Genomic DNA, 15,609 nt, shown 5'->3' with positions numbered 1-15,609 from the left:
AAAAATCAGGGAATTTAATTTACTAGATCTGGTAGACACCCTGCATCTAGCTGCTCTCCTCTGCACCCCCTCCAGCTCCCTCTCAAGCACTGCCGTGTATGGGTCCCACACTGCTGCGACATACTCTAGCATGGGGCGGACCATAGTTTTGTAGGCCTTATCACGTAAGGTGCTGCTTCCACCCCTGAGCACTCATCCCAGCATGCCCAGAGCCTGTCTGCTCTTCTTGACCACCTTGTCCACCTGCTCCCCCCACCCCAGGTTACCCCGCAGCACCACCCCTAGATATTTATAGCTGTCGGCCTCACTTATCACGTCTCCCCTCCAGCGATATTCCCTCCTGACAATCTTCCTCTTCCTGGTAAACCTGACCACTTTAGTCTTTCCCACATTTATTTTCATACCATTATTTTCCACCCACTCTTCCAGCCTTTCGTTTTTCAAAATAAAAGCATTAATTAAAACGTAATTTATCAGGAGGAATATATCTAACAAAAATATTTGTGAATTTTAGGACTTTTCCGCTTCGTAAAAACGTATGAAACGGGAAATTAATGATTTTATAAGTGTATGTTCCGGGAAAGTAAACCATTGTAAATAATCGTACTTTCGGCGGGACCAAAATTAATCGGTGTATGACACCGGAAAATGTATGAAACGGTAACGTATCATCGAGGTTCTACTGTAGTTGTATTTTGTACGATGGCGACTAAAAACTTAATTCAATACAAATGAACAAGCATTCCGGTATCGAAAAAATGTATCGAACTTACAGTTTCGATACTCAATACTTTGCGATACAGTCAAGTATCGAGGTATCGAAGTATCGAAAATCCCATCACTAGTATTAAACAGTCAGAAAGACAGTTCTAGCCATTTATGTGAAGCTTTAAGAGACTAGATATATCGTGCGAAACCTCCATTTAACAAACCCCTTTACAACAAACAACAAATTTTGGTCCCTTGAGATTTGTTAAACAGAGGTTTCACTGTATACACTTTTAGATTTAGCGCCTTATGTAAAAAAAATCATTGAAAAATTAAAGATGAATGTGAATGAGAAAAGCAGAAGGGAGTGTGCGTGCGGAAAGAAAATAAATAAAAAATTATAGAATTTTTTTCCCCGCAGCATCAAACCGGAAGATATTTCTCGCAGCCATAAAATCATATTATCGGATGCATTTTTTTTTACATCTTCCGAAAAAATCGTACATGTTGGCAAGTATGTAAGGTTAATTTTTTTTATCTATTTGGGACATTTCAATTACTTTCCAGCACACAAGTTATTATTAGTAGTAAATACTAGACAATTTAATTTTAAAAAATACTAGGTTTGTGATATACAACATAGTTACATAGATGTATTCATTGTGAATCTACAACAGACTGCACTAACTGCATGCATTTTGAAATAACAAGTACCTCGTCATTTTTTAATCTTTACATCAAGATAAGTCTTTACCGCATGTTGGAATGTTTTAACATTATAGTGAACGAGGACAAAAAAATTGTAATATTAAAAAAATCTTCCACTACATTTATACTTTCCAAGGTTCATACATTTCTACAACATTTATAATCAGTTCGCAACTTCTTTGCTCTTTCCCTCATGCAGCTCCTAAAGTAGAGAAAAATGCTAGCTCAGGGAGGTTACAAGATGTGCTCTCGTTTATAACTGTGAGTTGCAAGCTCACATTTCAATTGATACACTGAGTACACTTCATTTGTTTATTCAAATTTCAGAAAGCAAACATTACATTCATTAATTATTATACAATAAAAATCAAAATAATCACTGTACATAGTTTAACATCTCTACTTCCAAAACTATACAATTAACATACATTGTAGTGTTATACAAGTCTAACCCTAATACAGTACAGCCTTAACTATCCAAATGTTACCTCACCTTCACATGTGCCCCTTACATACAAGATTACATTTGTTAAGCTTATAAAACAAACCTTCAAGAAACTATATTCTCAAATTCAGACCGTTAAACATTTTGGCACAAAGAAATTTTGATATCTATTAAAAGGATGACACTGTAAACGGACAAGATTCACTTCCATATGCGATGATAATGCGTTATCTTACATTAAGACTGGTTTGTGCTGGGGCTTAGTACACAAGTTAAAAACCAGAAACATTTTCTTTTTAGTAATGCCAAGGTGGAAATAATATTGACACCAACTATTCTTAAGTAAAGAATTATGAAAAGTGATTTAGCGAACATTCAAACTTTCACAGCTGAATACTCTTATAAAATTACTAAACTACTTATTGATACATAATAAGCTAGTCTGGTGCAACATGAACTGTTTATTTGGTTTATTATGTCAACAGTTAGCTGTCAAAGTACGAATGCTAGCTGAAGTATTTGTCAAGAAAACACTATGGAACAAGTGTAACTGACCATTAACTAGCAAGGGTACGAGTGCGACAACCGGCAGATACATGATAGTTTAAGTATCCCCCCCCCCCCCTTTTCCTGTAAAGGTAAGACATGTATATTTTGTTTAACAATGCAAGTGGAAATAATACACAGAACACTTAAATAATACCTTTAATTCTAGAAATGCATGAATATGTACACAGTGCTGAAAAGTTTAACATACATACATACGAGAACAATGATGATTCAGCAATAGTTTGTAACAATTATTTGCATAGTTTATATTTTATTTCCTGACGAGAGGACTCTCATCCTGTCCCATATATGGTCTCAGCTCGAAGAACACTGACCTAAAGGAGCACTACAAAGCTCCACTTACCGGTGTCCCAACACCACTGCCGAGACGGCTGCAGCCAGGGTCCTCGTGCCGGGCCTTATCTAGTGTAGTGACACCCCTTGAACTCTGCAAGTCTGTCAAGATTTATATATATATACATATATATGTATATGTATGTATATATATATATGTGTGTATATATATGTATATATGTATATATATACATACATATATATACATACATATATATATATACATATATACATACATATATTTATACATATATATACATATACACACACATATATATACATATATATATATATGTGTGTGTATAGATATGTGTATATATACATACATATATATATGTGTGTATAGATATGTGTATATATATGAATATATATATGAATATATATATGTATATATATATGTGTGTATATATATAATGTGCTTTGGCAAATTATTCTTTTTTAAATTGGAAAAAATTGTTTTGACTAAAACTGTAACCAGTAAACAGGAAAAAATATTATTTTACTAGAAGTTTGAAAGCATGATTTAATTTTATTAAGGGGTAGCCATATTTATTTATTAGCCAAGAACAATAAATAAACTTGAGTATTTTTCATCTGTGACTAATGCAATACTTTGGCCACCCTGGCTTTGGCCAGTCTCGTAGGCAGCATCATCTCCACCAACTATGCTGTTCAATGGAGCGGCACTGACTTGTTAATATAGAAACATACATTACAATTCCAACAGAACCACACGTTAGGGCACGAGACCAGAAACCAAGTGCCTTCTGCTGAAAATGACTTCACTCAACAAAACAAACATCTATCTAAACCTACAATAAAAATACTGTCAGTCTCTCCGGCCCCAGCATTCAATTCGAGGCACTGTCGTGATTGGCGCAGCTAGCCAGGAAAGCAGAAGTTAAGCAGCAACAAAGTGTCACGAACCAAGACGGTAACAGCGGGTGAACATCAGTCTTGTGATGGAGCGGGACGGAAGGTGACCACCCATCGCTCAGTCGCGGGACGCCCCTATGATGGTGAGAATGTAGATGAAGATGTTGACGATGTCCAGGTAGAGGTTGAGAGCAGCAAAGATGTACTCCTCTGGTGAGACGGAGTACTTGTGCTTGCCCCCCATCATGAGTTGCGTGTCGTACACCTGCAACAGACATACCCTGTAGTGGTGCCGTGGCAAGCAGCCAGCAAACACAGCCTGTTCTCGCTACCCGTGCTAGCCTCCACCACTTTAGTCGCACATGTCTCGTGCCAAACTCATCAGTGGAAGCTTCACACTCCTTCTATTTTACCATGGAAATATTAGTTCTATTCAATTTTTATAAAATAGACTCAATGGCAAAATGAAGATTACAAAATAAAATTTTTAGCAGTGAATCTTAAGTATACACTGTAAGATCCCAACATTTATACTGAAGTTGTATTGGCATACATGACACATTTAATTTATGACAGAGTGAACTATCTCTCTGCTTCCAGAGCCTACTCACAAGTGGAATGAATGAACTAGGCTCAACAGTTCATTTACATCGAGGTCACCAGAGACAAGATGAAGATGAGGCACTGAACAATCAATAGTGTGACCTCGCACGGATCAAACCCAGATGGCCATTATGTGGAGGGACGGCTGTAGTTACTTGTATCTGTTGTGTGTCGTCACATCGGAGGGAATTTTACTTTTTCTAAAATTCCAAGTTTTCTTCAACTATTCTTTCAATATTTGGTATATCAAGTGAAAGAAAAACATAACGAAAAACAACATTTACCTATTAAGTTAAAAAACATTTTTTTGGTCTTGAGAAATTACTTATGTCAGTGCTTCAAAAATTTGTTTTTAGTGTGAAAAAAAAATAGGTAAACATTTATAAATAATAATACAAGTATTTGTGAATTTATTTTTTAGTATTTCTTTTCTTTTAATATTCTCAAACTAAGGCAGAAAGCATGTTAAGCAGCAATGAGAAATTATTTTGGTATTGAGTTTGGCCACTACAATTAAGTATCAATAAATGTAAATTTCAACATACACACACTTATTTGGTGTCATTCATAGTGCATTCACAGTCTCGTGCCATGAGCTTTGTAGGCTTTACTTCTCACTTGTGACATTTCAGGCCTCACCAACTTTCTATGATCTGATTTACTCGGGGCTGTTCATAAAAATTAAAGTTGTTAATCTTGTTCACAACAACCCAAATTTACAAACTTTAAGGCACATCATCGCTTGGCACAGAAAGACTTTACAATTCCAAATACTATTTATTTGTTACGCTGTCACATCTGAACATACGTTACATCCACGGAAAACAATGTCCTTGAGACACTGCTTAAGTTCGCTAATGCCCAATCATGAGTTCCTGCAGACTAATGTGGTCACCGAATATTTAAAATAAATGGCCATGGTGTTGCAAATCTTTCCTCCTTTAACAAAAAAAAATAAAACTTTATGTTTTAGTGATGTAACCAACTGCCACTAAATGTAAAATTATCCATATGAATATATTACTTAAACTAAATTATTAGAGCAAAACCACTATGTATGTATATCACTATTGCTCACTATTCCTAAAAACAATTTAAAACATCTAAAAAATAAATTAACAATCTTTAAATAGGGCACTAATTAAGACATTTCATTATATAAAAAGCTGATATACTGCAGTAATGAAAACCATTACCTTAAAAAAAAAAAAAAAATACTGTGCTTTTTCCCATAATATTTGCACGCGCGTAATCGTCGCAACCATATTTTACGCTGTAAAAATTGGGATAAAAAAAACTTCTCGCATAAATGTCATATGATGTTTTTGGTCCCGCTAGTAGATGCCGAGCGCTTTATGTAGGTATCTTTTCCGTATAAAACTATGTATTTTAAAGTAGAAATATAATATTTATTCGGTCATTACCATTTACTTAATAAATTAACGGAAAAATACGAATTTTTTTGACGTGTAAATTTTCTTATAAAGACTTTTTAAACATTTCCATTATCTGATTGTCTGCGTCGCCGCGGTGTAGGTATAATCTAAAATTTGTTTCGGTCATTACCACTTATTTATTTAATTAACGGAAATAAAAAGTTGTCTGACGTGTAAATTTTCTTTTAAAGACTTTTTAAACAGTATTTCCTTTATCTGATTGCCTGCGTTACGGTGGCGTACCGCTTACAAACATGTAGCCAGCGCATTATTAATGTTTGGTTATGTTGCTTCCCGTATAGAGCGCGCACACGTAGTCGAATATCAATATCTCGCCGATTGGATGCAACGCGCGCTCTCTGTCAGGTGCCAAGTTAACTACATTTGATAGCCCACATTCTTTTGTGGCAAGTGTGTACTACGACACGTTAGTTCCCGTCAGATTCAAGTGGCTTGCGTTTGCGTTAGAGTTTTGGTTTTTCTATTTAAAGTTGAAGAAAGGTTTTTCTTTAAGGAATTATTAATATAGATTGTTTGGAGTGCTCTTGTATACTCCACCTTTTTTTAAATAAACGTACTTTCCATGAACAGGTTTTGTTTTTATGAATAACTTTACTTAAGAAAAAAAAATTTCCGCATAATCGTCGCACCCCTACTTTTCAAACTTCATTTTAGAATAAAATGTGCGACGATTATACGAGAAAACACGGTACTTACAAATATTGGAAAGGTCAGTGGCATGTAATACTACACTCACCTTAATAGTTGATTAAGATATCAAACTTATTTCTTTCATTTGCGTCTTCCGCACAGTACACTTTTAGGATAGAAGCAAGGGAGGCCAAAACAAAGCTATGTGTGAATGAAACATTACAAGATAAATGTGTAATTAATGTAAATGTTCATTTAAGACTGAGGATAAGTAAATTCGAATCTCAGATTCGTTTTTAAATAAGTACCATAATTGTAGTACCGTACGATAAAAACGAAACAAAACTAAACAATGACTTGGTGCAAGAACGACATATGTAAACCAGTTAAATTTTTTATTTTAATTGAATTAAATAAGTATAGAACCCTTGTAAGATGTTTATATGCACATAAAAACGGGAAAAATATATAATTAAATTTAAAAAGCAAAAAGTAAACCCATTTTATAAGATTTAAAGGTTTTTGAACACTAGGCATAAATGCTATATAAAAATAATGTAGGCGTACTATAAAATAAAATAACAGTGGTGCAACATTCCGCTCGGTGAAAAAGTTTAAGGAGACCCTTGTCTACACCTCACATATTGCAGAACCGGGTGACGTGGCGCCATAATTACCAGTACGTGACACTAGCATTCTATATGCTTCATATCTGGTCAACCTTGGAAATAAAAAAATATTATTATATAATAAAATAATAATGGGGTGCAGCATTCCGCTTGGTGCAAAAGTTTGAGGAGACCCTTGTCTACACCACACATATTGCAGAACCGGGAGACGTGGCACCATATTTTACCAGTACCTCACTATAGCATTCCATGTGCTTCATATCTGGTAAAACTTGAAAATAAAAAATTATTATTATATAATAAAATAATAAAGGGTGCAGCATTCCGCTTGGTGCAAAAGTTTTAGCAGACCCTTGTCTACACCACACATATTGCAGAACCGGGTGACGTGGCACCATATTTTACCAGTACTTAACTATAGCATTCTATGTGCTTCATATCTGGTCAAACTTGGAAATAAAAAATTATTTTTATAAAATAAAATATTAAAGGGTGCAGCATTCCGCTTGGTGCAAACGTTTAAGAAGACCCTTGTCTACACCACAGATATTGCAGAACCGGGTGACGTGGCACCTTATTATACCAGTACTTCACTATAGTATTCTATGTGCTTCATATCAGGTCAAACTTGGAAATAAAAATTTATTATTATAAAATTTAATAGTAAAGGGTACAGCATTCTGCTTAGTGCAAAAGTTTAAGGAGACCCTTGTCTACACCACACATATTGCAGAACCGGGTGACGTGGCACCATATTTTACCAGTACGTCACACTAACATTCTATGAGCTTTGTATCTGTTCAACAAAGGAATTTAAAAATAAAATAATAAAGGGTGCAACATTCCGCTTGGTGCAAAAGTTTAAGGAGACCCATGTCTACACCACACATATTGCAGAACCGGGTGACGTAGCACCATATTTTACCAGTATTTCACTATAGCATTCTATGTGCTTCATATCTGATCTACCTTGAAATTAAAACCTTATTATTATATAATAAAATAATTAATGGTGCAACATTCCGCTTCGTGCAAAAGTTTAAGGAGACCCTTGTCTACACCACACATATTGCAGAACCGGGTGACCTTTAACCATATTTTACCAGTACCTCACCCTAGCATTCTATGTGCTTCATAACTGGTCAACCTTGGAATTAAAAAAAAAATATTATAAAATAAAATAATAAAGGGTGCAACATTCCGCTTGGTGCAAAAGTTTTAGCAGACCCCTGTCTACACCACACATATTGCAGAACCGGGTGACGTGGCACCTTATTATACCAGTACTTCACTATAGTATTCTATGTGCTTCATATCAGGTCAAACTTGGAAATAAAAATTTATTATTATAAAATTTAATAGTAAAGGGTACAGCATTCTGCTTAGTGCAAAAGTTTAAGGAGACCCTTGTCTACACCACACATATTGCAGAACCGGGTGACGTGGCACCATATTTTACCAGTACGTCTCACTATCATTCTATGAGCTTTGTATCTGTTCAACCTAGGAATTTAAAAAACTTATTATATAATAAAATAATTAAGGGTGCAACATTCTGCTTGTGCAAAAGTTTTAGTAGACCCTTGTTTACACCACACATATTGCAGAACCGGGTGACGTGGCACCATATTTTACCAGTACCTCATATTAGCATTCTATGTGCTTCATAACTGGTCAACCTTGGAATTAAACAAAATTATTATAAAATAAAATAATAAAGGGTGCAACATTCCGCTTGGTGCAAAAGTTTTAGTAGACCCTTGTTTACACCACACATATTGCAGAACCGGGTGACGTGGCACCATATTTTACCAGTACTTCACTATAGCATTCTATGTGCTTCATATCTGGGCAGTTCCATGAAAAGGTCAACCATGGTAGCAAATATTAAAATTAACATAACCTAGAAATGTTTTATATCATTGGAAAGCTAACATATTTCTCTACCAGAAACTAGGCCTTAGATTAGTCTTTAACTTTGTGATGTAATTAATAATGATGAACAAACCTAATAAAAATTATTCTCTTAGTAGTTTCAATTGTACGCAAATTGCTTTCTTGGCTGATCTTGATGACATACTAATACTATATTAGATTGGTTTCTAAGCCATTCAATTTGTGTGGCCTAATGCTACACGTAGAAACTATAATTAAGAAGACTAAATCATATAACTGTTCTATAAACCTCCCTCAAAGCAGGTGTTTTTTTAGTTTTACGTCCGACACCAAAATGTGTATTCAGTTTTATACAGCCCACAAGGCTAGTGATATAATTCTAACAACCCACATACAAAGTAGGTTTGTACTGATCTTAACTTTCTATACATAACAAAAGATTGCTATGAATTAACTTTTTATATAACTGGGGGGTCGGACGTAAAAATAATTTTACGTCCGACACTTTACGTCCGACACCAAATTTAATAATATTTACATTTAATACCAAATTATATTTTCAGTGATTTTATGAAGTAATTAACCGCCTATATTGTAAATATCTTTATTTATATTTGTAGAACATAATTTTTGTTTTGTAAGTTGTCACACCTGCACTTGTGCATTTTGGTTATTCACATGTCACCCATGCTGGCCTTCACAGTCCTTTCTATTGTTGAAACTGCAGTATTTTTGTAGTGAAATACATTCTTCAACAGATAAAGAAAGCTACACCAACAGCAGTGTAAGTAATTTATGTTCATTATTGTAGGCAGTTATTTGTTTACTATGATGTATACTGTAAACACATCTGTTTACAATACTCCCATATTATATAGAGTAACTCCTAACCTAAAAATTAATGTTTATAATACTTTCATGGGAAAAGTTAATAAGCCAAAGTTTAATGGAACTTATTTGAGGAATAAATGTTATGTCTGAAATTAACAGTTACAGTCTTTTTGCTTCCTAAGGGCCTACGCCCTTTTATAATATATCTGAAGCACTCTCTTCATTACTTATCTTTCTATAGTTTATTTAATTTTTCTTTTCTTTTTAGGTCATGGCAAAGATCAGCAACAAAGAAAAGATGGCACGTCGCAGAGCAAGAATTAAGGGTGGTGATCCAGTAAAAAGATCAGAATTATTAGAGAAAGATCGATTAAGGAAAGCTAAATATAGAAAACAACAGAAGGAAAGTATGTCTGAGCCAGAACTGAAGAAGTTACGTGCAAAGGAAAGTGAAAGAGTGAAATGTTGGTATCATAACAAAAAAGGTGAGCCAGCAACAATTGAAAAAAACAGTGACATACCTTTGTGTTCAACTCCATTTAAAACAAAACAGTCTTTAGGAAAGGCTATGAAAAAAATTCAGCGTAATTTGCCACAGTCTCCACGAAAAAGGCAACATGTTGTGCAATGTCTAGCTAACCAATGTGGCTTTAAAGTAACTCCTCCAATAGGAAGAACCAGACAAAATGAAGTTTCAGAAAAGTTAAGAAAATGGGTTCATATATTTTATCAGAATGATGATGTCAGTTGGCAAGCACCAGGAAAGAAAGACAGAGTAATATACAAAGATGTAGACAAGGATGGAAATAAAGTGAAACGTGAAGTCCAGGCTCGTTATCTCTTGGTGTCACTAGGTGAGGCGTATAAGGTATTTGTAGAGAAACACCCACAGGTTACAATTTGTCGAGCAAAATTTTGTGCACTTCGTCCTAAACACTGTAAACTTTTTTCTCAAATTCCACATTTTGTGTGTGTATGTTCCTATCATGAGAATGTCAGATTGTTGCTACTGGCACTGAAAGACTTTACAGACTTGCCAACAGATTTTGATTCCTTCATTACTACTCTAGTGTGTGATGCTTCATCCAAAGATTGTATGACCAACCGTTGTGAATCTTGTACTAACAGTATAAGTCAACATACATGAAGATCTGAGAAAGCCACTTAAATATTCTCAGTGGCAAAACAATGATGGACATTCAGAGAAGATGGAGATACTGAGTAGTGTGCAAGAAACATTTGAAGATTTGAAAAGCAAGTTGAAAGACTTTTTAGTTCATACCTATATCAAACGCATTCAAGCAAAGACATTTGAAACCATTAAATCAAATGTTAATGGCAGTGAAATTGTGATTCAAGTTGATTTTGCAGAAAATGCATCTCTGGTGAACCAAAATGAAATACAATCAGCTCACTGGAGCCATGGACAATCAACTTTATTTACAATTTATGCATGGATTAATAAAAACCTAACTGAAGGGTGTGTAATAGTATCTGATGATCTTGAACACACCAAATTACAAGTTTTTTGTTACATTAATCATATTCTTACGTATTTGAAAACTTCCTACCCAGATATTAGTACAGTAAATATATTCTCAGATGGTGCTTCGTCACAGTTCAAAAATCGTTTTATTTTTTCAGTACTTGCCAAACTGGAAGAAATTCACACCATAAAACTTAAATGGCATTTCTTTGCGACTTCGCATGGAAAAGGTGTTGTTGACGGTATTGGGGGAACAATTAAAAGAAGTGTCTGGAACCATGTCAAGGCAAGTAGAAGCATTGTAAACACACCAGAAAAGTTTGCAAGAATTGCAGCAGAGCGAAATCCCAACATCACTGTGTGTTACATCACAGCAGAAGAGAACAGAAGCAAGAACAACACAGTAGCTGAGATATGGGCCAAAGCATTGCCAGTTGCAAACACACACAGTGTTCACTGCGTTACTCCTGTTGGAAACAAGTACATTTTAGTTGGTGGTACCAGTGACAGTAATGAAGTATTTAGGAAAGTGAAAATAAGCAGAGATGAGGGCAGTAACAGTGAAGGAGACATCATGAGTAATAGCACTAAATGTAACCACGTGAATATAGACGACTGGGTTATAGTTAAGTATGATGGCAAACTGTTTCCAGGGCTGGTGAAAAAATTAAGGCCAGATTATGTTGATGTATCTGTTATGCATCTCTCAGACACTGGTAGTTACTACAAGTGGCCTTCACAAGAAGACTGCATTTCATATTTATTTAGTGATGTGGTAAAAAAAATTGATGCCCCTATTGTGACTGGGAGTAGAGGCCAGTTTCAGTTCACTAGCAAAATATGTGAAAATTAAGATTCAACCAATTTCAATTCATGTTCATTTCGTGATTGCCAACATTTCCTGCTCCTAGTTTGTTATCCATATAGAGTAGGCCTAATGTTAGCATTTTTGTTAGTGGTAATACAGTGAAAGAAATGTATCTCAAGGAAAGTGAGAATAAGAAGAGAGAAAGACTGTGACAGTGACACTTAAGAAGAAACATCAGTTATAGTGATAAATGTAACCACCGAAGCCATATACTGGATAATAAGTTAAGTTCCTTTAGTATTTTTAGTTAAGCTTTGTGAACCAAGTATTTTTTTGTCATACATTTTACGTCCGACCCCATCATTTTACGTCCGACACCAAAGTTTAAAAATGTATACATTTATGATAACTAAACAGTATGATTCATCTAATATATGCACATTCTTTGTTATTATTCAGGCAAGCTGAAAAAAATCATAACATAATTTAATAATTTCATTTTTCACAGACATTAGTTACTTTAGCCCCTGATATGCCAAATGTTTTGTTTTCTGTTTTACGTCCGACACCAAAAATAAAAAACAAATTGTTGCCTTGCATGTTAGCAAATTCGAACCATTCCATGTCAGGATGTACCCTATAATCTCTCTTTTTTTACTCAAGCATTAATATTAATGATACATGGAAAAGAATAGTAATACGAAGAAGATTACTCAACAAATTTGTTTCCAAATTTTACGTCCGACACCGTGGAACTGCCCATCTGGTAAAAATTGGAAATAAAAAATTATTATTATATAATAAAATAATAAAGGGTGCAGCATTCCGCTTGGTGCAAAAGTTTAAGGAGACCCATGTCTACACCACACATATTGCAGAACCGGGTGACGTTGCACCATAATACCGGTACGTCACACTAGCATCATATGTACTTCATATCTGGTCAACCTTGATATAAAGATAATTATAATAAAATAATAAAGGGTTCAATATTCCTGCTGTTCACGTGCTTTCCTCTGTCAGACCGTAGTTCTTATTTAGACTATCTTTTTATTCACATTTTTTATAATTCCAGACCTATAATTCCCAAAACAAATCTTGCCTCTTGTTTAGTGTATGTAGTATTTACAATAACGATGATCTTAGTTATGGACTCTTCTCAATTTATAATTAACACAATCTAGAGTCCGTAAATCAATAAATATATGTCAATAAAGTAATTATATACATAATTTTATTTGGTTGAGCCAATATATTAAAAAAAGTTATCTAAGGATACTAACCCTGATATGTACACAATATATGTTCTGTACTTATTTGTTAGCTTCTGTAATTATACAATTAGTAGATCCTACATTATGTAATATAGTAAATTTTATTTTGTCATTTGTTACTTTTTTGGTACTTTTTTTTTTTATGTTTGTTAGTTATCACCATGGCTCATTGCTGTTGGTAGTCATCTCACAACATAAATAAATAATTATCAACATGTAAAATTATTATGGCATTTGTATTCTTCTCTACATTGGATTTCAATACTATCATTGTTTCTATGAACTCAATCAAAATGGCTGTTATCTACTGCATACAGTGTAGGCCTAAATAACAGTATGCTATTAAATTGAACTCTCAGACCAGCTTTGGTAAGAACATATGTACATTTGATTTTATACTTGTAACCTGTTTTAACAAGTGAGTGTCAAGATAAGTGAAGCACTTTGAAGGTAGAGCCGTAGTTGTTGGTGATTGTTTAAATTAATTTATTGCAGAACTACGATTTTGTAACTATAATATTGTAAATTTATTCACAAATAATCAACAGATATTTCTGCAATATGTGTGGTGTAGACAAGGGTCTCCTTAAACTTTTGCACCAAGCGGAATGCTGCACCCTTTATTATTTTATTTTATAATAATTTTTTATTTCCAAGGTTCACCAGTTATAAAGCACATAGAATGCTAGGGTGAGGTACTGGTAAAATATGGTGCCACGTCACCCGGTTCTGCAATATGTGTCGTGTGGACAAGGGTCTCTTTAAACTGTTGCACCAAGAAGAATGTTGCAGCCTTTATTATTTTATTTTATAATAATTTTTTTAAATTCCAAGGTTGACCAGATACGAAGCACATAGAATGCTAGTGTGACGTACTAGTAAAATATGGTGCCACGTCACCCTGTTCTGCAATATGTGTCGTGTGGACAAGGGTCTCTTTAAACTGTTGCACTAAGAAGAATGTTGCAGCCTTTATTATTTTATTTTATAATAATTTTTTTTAATTCCAAGGTTGACCAGATACGAAGCACATAGAATGCTAGTGTGACGTACTGGTAAAATATGGTGCCACGTCACCCGGTTCTGCAATATGTGTGGTGTGGACAAGGGTCTCCTTAAACTTTTGCACCAAGCGGAATGCTGCACCCTTTATTATTTTATTTTATAATAATAAATTTTTATTTCCAAATTTGACCTGATATTAAGCACATAGAATGATATAGTGAAGTACTGGTAAAATATGGTGCCACGTCACCCGGTTCTGCAATATGTGTGGTGTAGACAAGGGTCTCCTTAAACTTTTGCACCAAGCGGAATGCTGCACCCCTTTATTATTTTATTATATAATAATAATTTTTTATTTCCAAGGTTGACCAGATATGAAGCACATAGAATGCTAGTGTGACGTACTGGTAATTATGGCGCCACGTCTCCCGGTTCTGCAATATGTGAGGTGTAGACAAGGGTCTCCTTAAACTTTTTCACCGAGCGGAATGTTGCACCACTGTTATTTTATTTTATAGTAGGCCTACATTATTTTTATATAGCATTGATGCCTAGTGTTCAAAAACCTTTAAATCTTATAAAATGGGTTTACTTTTTGCTTTTTAAATTGAATTATATATGTTTCCCGTTTTTATGTGCATATAAACATCTTACAAGGGTTCTATACTTATTTAATTTAATTAAAATAAAAATTTATCTTTGGTTTACATATGTTGTTCTTGCACCAAGTCATTGTTTAGTTTTGTTTCGTTTTTATCGTACGGTACTACAATTATGGTATTCATTTAAAAACGAATCTGAGATTCGAATCTAACTTATCCTCAGTCATTTAAGAACTGGTTTCAGACAAGCACTACACACACTGTTCCAATAAATTACTTCTGGATATATGATCAAAAATATCCAAACATTTATAACATACTTGGGACAGTACATATCATGGATATAAAAGTATTAAAAAAGACATAAAAAGTTTGGGTGCAAAAAAAACCAAAAAAGCTAATTTGTCACAGCTATAATTAAGTACACTCACCCCTCGAAGTAATGCCCTATTTCTAGAGACCTGAAAAATTAGCTACCGCGATAACGCGAATAATAACGCGAATTTAAGCATTTTCACATGTAAAATGCGAATTTCTGCACTTTTAGTTGAAAACGCCTATTTATCATGGTTTTGGCATATTTGAAAGAAATTTTGTTGAATCCACCTAAAAATTACGTATCAAAATAACATGTATCGTAATTAATTATACATACGTATATTTACAATGATTTTCCGTAAGTTCATTACTTTTCTAGATACTACGGTTATTTTGATTTCTTAGTTTAGTCGCCATCTTCCTTTTCTCA

The 15,609-nt window shown here is 34.3% G+C and overlaps 1 protein-coding gene across 5 annotated transcripts in view; it reads right to left on the bottom strand.

The window, feature by feature from the left end:
- Window positions 1–1,714: 1,714 nt before the first annotated feature.
- The window catches only part of LOC134539281 (protein lifeguard 1-like), a 55,094-nt gene continuing 41,199 nt past the window's right edge, over window positions 1,715–15,609 (bottom strand). For all 5 annotated transcript variants that reach the window (XM_063381143.1, XM_063381153.1, XM_063381121.1 and 2 more), the window contains exon 6: window positions 1,715–3,905. In XM_063381143.1, coding sequence (XP_063237213.1) covers window positions 3,759–3,905 — 147 coding nt within the window. In that variant the 3' untranslated portion in view covers window positions 1,715–3,758. The remainder of the gene's footprint in view (window positions 3,906–15,609) is intronic.

This window comes from Bacillus rossius, chromosome 1, assembly GCF_032445375.1.
Source record: "Bacillus rossius redtenbacheri isolate Brsri chromosome 1, Brsri_v3, whole genome shotgun sequence".
Lineage (NCBI taxonomy): Eukaryota > Metazoa > Arthropoda > Insecta > Phasmatodea > Bacillidae > Bacillus > Bacillus rossius.
Note: the sequence above shows the minus strand (reverse complement) of the source record. Positions and strands in the feature narration are given on the sequence as shown.